Source organism: Liolophura sinensis, chromosome 1 (assembly GCF_032854445.1).
Source record: "Liolophura sinensis isolate JHLJ2023 chromosome 1, CUHK_Ljap_v2, whole genome shotgun sequence".
Lineage (NCBI taxonomy): Eukaryota > Metazoa > Mollusca > Polyplacophora > Chitonida > Chitonidae > Liolophura > Liolophura sinensis.
In genome coordinates, this window is record NC_088295.1 from 72,785,426 (window position 1) to 72,794,134 (window position 8,709).

The 8,709-nt window shown below is 41.7% G+C and overlaps 1 protein-coding gene across 1 annotated transcript; it reads right to left on the bottom strand.

The window, feature by feature from the left end:
• Positions 1-294: 294 nt before the first annotated feature.
• On the bottom strand, positions 295-8,453 carry LOC135463826 (zinc finger protein 236-like; the record flags this gene model as incomplete). Its single annotated transcript, XM_064741276.1, has 6 exons — positions 295-1,082; positions 2,390-2,473; positions 2,912-3,129; positions 4,107-6,325; positions 6,816-7,448; positions 8,163-8,453. Coding segments are annotated over 6 exons (3,651 nt in total), but the record flags the coding sequence as incomplete, so codon positions are not given.
• Between the last annotated feature and the right edge of the window lie 256 nt (positions 8,454-8,709).

Genomic DNA, 8,709 nt, shown 5'->3' on the forward strand with positions numbered 1-8,709 from the left:
TACATGTACCCTACATATACTGATAAAACTACTTTCAACAACAACACCTTTTTTTTTTATCTTCAACACGATCACTGATTTAGCATCACAAAATAACAAGATGAAAGATCTGTACATTCAACATCACAGCTGAACACAATGTCAAAAGTGGAAGATCACAAGTTCTACACTACACCCTACAACACTGAGCAGTAGAACATCAATGCCATGTTTCCACATGTTCACCTGAATGTACATGTATGCTGCAATACTGACTGCCCAAACCCAAGCCGGAGCAGCAGGGCACATCCACGGTTCTCACTGGCCACATTCATTTTCTCCGTAGAATCACTGCAGATAATCGATCGCCTAATGGCTTCGTTCATTCCACTTCATTTCACAGCAATGACTACACGGCCAAATCAGTTTCTTTCCCCATATATATCTGCTGAACACTTCTAGTTTTCCTACCAAACACTTTATGGACTCCTGTTAAACAGATGGTTGATTTTACGAGAACAAATTCAGCCACCTCTTCAAAATAAACAACTCATCAGTATGGCTTGTACATTCTTGCTGCTTGGTTGAGCCTATTCTTGATGGTTATCATGCTGCTCAACTGGCTGGTTACAATTTTCTGGGCTCATTTACTAAGCATAAACTCTCCATATTTGCCTCTTACAGTTCTCATAGTGACATTTCATCACAGTTATTCTCCTTCAAATTGTAAAAAATCTCAGGCTGGTTTTAAATAGTAGGTATGCTCCTGAAGTAAATGTATCATAATTTTTACGTTGTTTCTTCAGCATGGTTCTCTCTCCTCAAAAAGGACCCAGCTCGGCTCTCGACTTGGTTTCTCAGCACGTTTATGCTCCTCAAATTGGTCCACCACATCTCTCAGGTTGGTTTTTCAGAACGATTCCTACCTTGACACACCTCTACCATGTGCCGCTCCAAATTTTTAGGGGTGACAAACCCCTCCAGGCAGTTTGGGCACTCATTGCGAGACTTCAGCATGTGGATCTGAGATTTCATGTGTCGGTTGAGATCAGACTGTGTAACCCCTTTGTAGTTACACAATTTACAGCAGAACTCTCGGATACCTGTACAGATGAAACAATCAAAAAACTGATCAATACAAAAATGTGAATTACACTAACTGGTGATTTATTTATCTGACTGACCATGCACATAAATATATGATTGAAGTCAGGTGTTTTTGTAGAGGAAACTGCAAATAATCTGAAAGAAACCACTGCAACACTCCAGGTGCTGACAAAACCCCTGATTTAAAGCAACAGCTGAAAAACGGAAAGATATATCTGAACCAGCAACATTATATATCAAGTACAAACTTTAAAAGCATGTTTACATCTATATTTGTATAAATACCTAAAAAAAGGAAAAAAAAACCCCAAAAAACATCCGTTATAAACCCAACAGAGAAAATCACCAAATCTTTAGTTAGTTCTACATGTTAGTTCTCGGGCTAAGTTATAAAGGATCTGGCTTGTAGAATATTCTTCATCCCACTAATCAATGTATTTCAAACCCTGTCTTTAATTTTATTTATTCATTTGAATGTTTTTTTATGCCATATTCAAGAATATTTCACTTATACGACAGAGCCAGCAATGTGGTGGAAGGAAACTGAGCAGAGCCCGGAGGTAACCCATGACCATCCGCAGGCTGCTGTAGGACCTTCCCAAATACATCCAGAGAGGAAGTCAGCATTAGCTGGACTTTAAGTCTAACAGACACTTCCACTGGTGAGAGTCTCCTGGGTCACTGCACAGTGCTGGCACACTAACAACAGAGACCCCTCTGTCTTGAATAATTCTGTTTTCAGCCCACTTTAACTTTTGAACACACTGAAACAAAGTCACCTACCCTATTTCTTCTGAAACTTGGGACATCTGGTCTGCTCATTTTAGCCAATATATATATATATATATATATATATATATATATATATATATATATATATATATTTGTAGCATTAATATTGATTGGTTAGACCATCTCATGAACAATTTCATCACTTGTCCAACAGGCTGGTAAAGAAATGTCATATTCAGCTTTCATCACACTAATATCTGTCCCACTATTATCTGTCCCACTAATATCTGTCACACTAATATCTGTCCCACTAATATCTGTCACACTAATATCTGTCACACTAATATCTGTCCCAAAAATTAGAAGAATTAGGGTATCCTAATTAGTCAATTACTTGCACACAAAAAAGCAACTTTCACCAAAATTTATGCAGCTTTTCAATTTCATTTTGGAGACAAATCTACCCTGGCAGGGTTGTTCAATTTCAGGGCTTCAAAAAAGTGTAATTTCATCAGTCTACACAGGATAATAACCTTAAAATAGGCCTGTATATAAATCTCACAGCACTTACCTTGATGTCTCATCATATGTACTTTTAGCTGGCTATTTGTCCTTGCATAGTAGTCGCAAAACTTACACTTGTATGGCCTGATATCTGTAATGATAAGTGATTATGCTTAGCACAATAAACCACACCAACAATAAACAAAATGTGTTATACGTCACTGGACTGCCACAAAGAGAGATAATTCTATTAAGTTATAATTAATAAGTGAAGATGTGTCCATGTGTAAAGGATTATCTCCCCTTCCTTCGACTGTAAAACTCTTTACAGTCTTCATGTTCGTCTTCAAAACCTTGCCGGACATGAAGTATATCAGCTAACAATTTTTCACTAACTAATATTTGTACCATACGAAGGGAGTGAAAAATCAGGTGATAGTTTGTGATAAATAGTAAAATTCAATTTAACTTCACAAGATCCCTCATCAATTACTCACCATTCTGTACTATAAAAAAAAAATTGTGATTTTACACAATGATCATATATTACTTAGTTGTTGGACCACCTGGTGTAAGAGCAAGGCCTCACCTTCATGGAAGTCCATATGTCTATTGATGTCAGAGTAGGTAGGGAAGTCCTTGTTACAGAAGACACACCTGTAGATAGACCTGCCATCCGGCAACAGCATTGGCTTACAAACCTTCTCACGGTTAACAGGGGCATTAACCACATGAAGTCTGGAATAGAAACCAGTTACAGTGCTACAGGCAGTGGAGGAGGTGGCGTATGGAAGGTGCATGTGAAGTCTGTAAGAGAGAGAGAAAGCACAAACCCATAGTGCGTGCACTGTCAAAGGCAGACGACTGACACTTCACCAAGACCATCAAAATCACACTTATTTTCTACATTATCAACACTACATTACATTATCTGAAATTTGCAGTGGAAGTAAGTTTAACATTTCCTGGTGTAATTAGCTACATGATCACTCCAAACGATATCCCATTTTGAGATTAACATTAATTTTCTGCAAAAAAGAAAATGCATGTAGCAGAATAGTTCATGGTCTATCATTGTGTGTGAGCTCCGCTCTTAATACTTTTATGCTAATTTTTGCCAACATAAAGATTAACTTTCAGATTTTGTGAGAAAATATTAAAAGCAAAGATTTTGTGAGAAAAGCATGGAGGGCAAGTCTCACTTTAATGCTTTCAGTATTGCATAAATAAGATTTTGATGGTCAGGGTGACAAAATGAAACTCGACTGCTAACAAGTGCAAGCCAAGTTAATACAAGACACATGTACATGTAACAAGCAATCAGCCCCAAAGCCCGAGTAGCTTCTCATGACCAGCCCATCACCAGTTTATAAGAATAACTTTGGTTTAAAGACCATAAGTACTGAATGCTCCATGCAGCTACATGTAAGTGTTTCACCAGATCAGATAATCATAACCCATAAGCCCCACACCGCTTCTCAAGATCTAAGTGGTTAAGATAAAAGATTTACACCAGAAAAATTCTAATTCAGTTAGATTAAAAGACATAGGCTGTAAGTTAAGGTTAAATAAGGTATTAACTGAGCAGCACTTATGAATTCTAGAAATGCTAGTTGTTTTTGCATTATCCAAATGTACTTGATCTACTAAGAATAAAACACACAAGTGTAACTACGAAAAGGTAAAATTAGTCTAACACTTTTCTCACTATGATATTACACTTTGAAGCATTCTGTATTCGCACCTAAGCTGAATCCTCGCCAGAAGACATGTTGTGTGCTTACCTAGAGTGAGTTCTGGACAGAGAAGTGACCTTACGCCCATCTGTGGAGATCCCATTCTTGTCAGCAGTATAGGCAGAGTTATGTATGGTGTAACTGGCCTCAGAAGGTAGGGATCTTCGGCGAGGAAGCGGTTCAGAGCTGGGGATCCCTGCCAAGGGATTACCATCCCACTTCACCCTTGGGTAGCCCACAAGAAAGTCGTTGGGCGAGACTTGTGCCATTAGGCCCATGCCCGGAGAGGGGCTGGAGCTGGCCGCAGCCTGAGGATCCACAGGGACTTGAACTGTGATAGGGATACTCATGACTGGGTTCACGGACAGTCCTGAGGTGGGTAAAAGGTGACTAGAGAGGAAGAGAGGGTGAGTAGCACTCTGACCCATGCCCATGTTGTTGGAGAAGAGGACTGGGCTCATGGGGGTGGTGGGGACTCCAGAGGATGCCGGCAGGGCCGTCAGAGGGGATAACGGCTCCTCCTTGACCACAGGCTTGCACACTTCCGGACTCAGCTTGCCCCTTGTGTCAATTGCCTCTGGAGCACCAGTTTGATGTGGTGGAGACATGTTTTCAATCTTGACTGGCACACTGGACTTCCTCCTGGACTTGCAGCTGATGCTCTCCTTGCGGAAGGACAGGAGAGGTCGCTTAGGTGCTGCCATTATCTCTGTGGTCATCAAGTCCTCTCTGTCTTGTTCAGACAGTGTCTCAGACCAGCTGGCTTCAGAGGCCCCACTGGAATTTTGTGCTTGGATGTTACCCTCTTTCTCCATGGGGACTTCTGCTGGAATAACAATTGTCACATCTTCCCTGATGTCTTCTTTCTGAAGCAGATCTTTGGCACTGGAAGAGGTCATCAGGCTCTCTCCAACTGGTGAGTCCTGCTCGACAGCGTCAAGAACGGTGGGTGGGTCATTGGCATCAAGTCCAGATCTTGTATCTTTGGGTGGGAAGTCCACCGCTCTCATTGCTCTAGCAGAAGACCGCAAACTGGCAATAATGGCTCTCTTCCTGGCCTTTCTAACAAAATCCATCTGAAAACCATCGTTGTGGAAGCGCAGAATGTGCTGCCGGAGGTTACGCGGTTCACTGAACCCTTTACCACATTCCTTACAGTAGCATGGCTTAACACCTGTGTGCATGCGCTCGTGGCGCTGCAAGGAGAACAGCCTGAAGAAGGTCTTCTTGCAGAACAGACAAGAGTAGCATCCATTGACCTTGTGGTATCTCTGAGAAGTTCTATTGCTGTAGTGAAGGAGAAGCCCATTGTCTTGGGTAGGAGAAGTATTGTCCTCCTGGTCCACCTCAGGTTCCAAATCCTCCTCTTCTTCCTCCTTCAGATCACACTCTTCCACGTCTCCATGGCCCTCAGAGAGACTGCTAGGAGGCGAGAGTCCTCTGGTCTCCTTAGGACTACTGCCTTCAGAGTATTGCTTTGTCAGCATATCTGCTTTCACCATTCTACTGTGTAGTCGCGAATGTCGCAAAAGCTGCGTTTTGAATTTGAAATTGGCACCACATACAGAGCACTGGTAGGTGGTCATGTGGCGTTCAAAGTGGACAGATAAGTGGCACTGAAGTCGGCTGAGATAGTTGAACATTTTTCCACACATATGACACTTGTACAACGAGGTCCTTACACCTGAAATTAAGTTCACTCCATCTAACCTGGTTACCAGGACAGTTTCATTTTTCACACTGATCCTGTTCTTGACAAAGTGGGACTCTTCCTTGACAATGACCTCTTTGCTGAGACTGTTCAGGATCTCTTGGTTACACTCCTCACTGTCCTCCTCTTCATTGTCTACCTGCATCACTTCATCCTCCAACACAGCTTCAGATCTCGTCTCCACAGAGGAAGAGCAGCATGAGTCTGCTTTACACATCCCATTCCGTCCAGGTGAAGCCTTTGTCTCCACGGCCACAGGGGTCTTGGAGGTTTGCTGAGGATGAAAAAAAATAGTGTCATCTGACAGAGATTCTCTATCGGCATCACAACTCTTCTCTTCGTCTTGCTTCCGGCAACGAGTGTTCTCCACACATTTGTGTAGGTCAAGCGGCATGTCATTCTCTGCAACCTCTTTCTGGTTCGAGGTTGGACCAGATCGGTGTTTCAGTCGTAAATAGCGTTCCTCAAGGCCTTGGCTCAGCTCAATATCTGCTCCATGGGCAGCTTTCTGGTGGTACTGCATGCTGCCCTTGGCCTTGAAAGCTTTCCCACAAATCTGAGAATAAAGTGTAACAATTCACATGTCAATGCTTACTTTGGTCAAAAGTTCCAATAAAAACGGTTGTAAAAAATGAAAAAAAAGGTGCACAAGTACTTATGCTCAAAGAGGAGTACTTTCAATTCTAATAAGAAACAGGCATGAAATCAAACACATAACAAATTAATTGTGGATAACAATTTGTTCATTTATCCAATACATGAAATATAACTTGATACCTGTGCTAAGAGTCCACACTGAAATGTCATCACCAATAAATGAATCCATCAGAAATGCTATCCATAAGAATTTAATTTGTTGTGTCTTTGATCAACAGTCATCTTCTAAATTCTCTAAGAAGCCCCATTAACCACCACAAAGGAGAAAGATATATATTTACATGTTCACTTTAAAGGCAACAGATTTACTTCTTTATTTGATTGGAGTTTTATGCCGTACATAAAACCGAGCAGAGCCTGTGGGAAAGGCAATAGGCAATAGAACTTACGTCACATTTGAATGGCCTTTCTCCAGTGTGCACCATCAGATGGCGTTTGAGGTCACTGGGTTTGGGGCAGACCTTGCTGCAGAACTGGCATGTTCTCTTGGACAGCTGGATATTAGACCTATCCTCTTCCGTCTCATCTTGGCAGGGCCCTACAGATTCGTCTTGTCTATAGCCGTCATCTGCAGAAATTTCTTCGGGGCTCTTTGTGCTGCGTTTGGGAGAAATGGGCTCAAAGCTATGAGCAGGCTGGGCTTGTTTCTCCAGGCATGCCTCACGACTGGCCGGGCTTGGGTGCTCATCGCCATTTGACTCGATGCCCGTATCTTGAGATTCATTCTGAAGTTGATATGTGGATGTGTCCAGACTATCAGCTGGCATGACACTACAGTGGTTCACAAAACCATGACTTTCTTTCATTTCGGGTGCACTGTGCGAGGATTCATCAAGTGGATCTGAACTTGAGACAGAGGGACTTTTTCTCAACTTTCCTCTATCAGATTCCTTTCGTCTTTCTTCCTTCAGCTTATGTTTCTGGACATCAGAGAACTTGTTAGCATTCTTGAACTGGATACCGTGATGCATGTACTGGTGATACTGGAGACTTCTCTTCGCTTTAAAAGCTCTCTTGCAGATCTGGTCAACAAAACAAGGGTCATCTTAATTATGATAATAAACAAGTCTTTCATTCAGTAGTTTCAACACACATGCTTGTGGACAGTTGGTACAGCTTCAGGAAACCACTGCTTCTGCTAAGCCATTAAACAAAGCCATTGCTATTCTGTAAGTCTGATTTGATCACATTTTATCATGAGGAAGGTAAATGGACTTGAACCTCAAGGACGTCCTATTCACCCTGCTGTTGTTTATAAAATTATAACAGCATAATCAGGAGCATAATCAGGAGGTAGATATAAGTTATCGCCTACATAATTAGAAAAAAAACTGGATGAAAATTTGCAATAGCTCCTACATTCCACAAAAATATGTCATCTTGCACTCAGGCATAATGTGAATTACATTACATTTAAATACATGTATTTGTACACTCGACCAAAAGACTAATGACTTGTTGCAACTAAAAGGGTATCATAAAGCTGAAAAATTTAAAAATCTCTAAAACAAGCCTTGTAATTACAGGCAAGGGAACGGATGGCCAGAAAAAACTCGTAAATACATGTACCTCACCCACCTCCAAATTACAGTAGCAATCACCTGGTCAGACGATATCAGCTGCTTTTGTTTTGTTTAACAATTTTAAACAAAAAAGTCTGAAACCAGTCAATTGGAGCAAAATTCTCATGTGTGTAATTAGCTACTCATTAGTGAGCACGAGGGTTGGCAACTTACTGTACAGGCAAATGGTCGCTCTCCTGTGTGCTTGCGCAGATGTCGGCGGAGGTCAGCGGGGCTGTTCCTCAACACCCCACAGTATCTACACGTTCTGTCATATAACTGAAACTCAGGTTCGCCATTTACACCATGTTTCTTTGCCTTTCTGTTTCGACGATCTCGTCTTTGGAGGCAGTTCAGCAGCTGGGAATCTGACAAAGATCCTGCTCGGTCGACCGGGGGTAACGGGTCCTCGGGGTCAGAGGCTGGAAGGTCTGCTGAGGGGGGTCTTTGGTCTCTGGGGGAGTGGGGTTAGACCTAGCCTGGGTACCACTGACCACTGCTGTCAATCTAGGCAGACCGTTTTCACCTGTAAAAATAAAAAAGTGAAAATGACTCAGGTCTAAAAGACAAGTGACTAACTCTAATTCTTCAACCTTTACAACCACCTCTGCAACCAACATTTTAAAAGAGCTATGGGGTGTAGAGAACTAATTCAGGCAGTTATAAAAACCTGCATAATTACTGATACAAATAAATCTTTTTCCCATCATTTTGGTCAAAA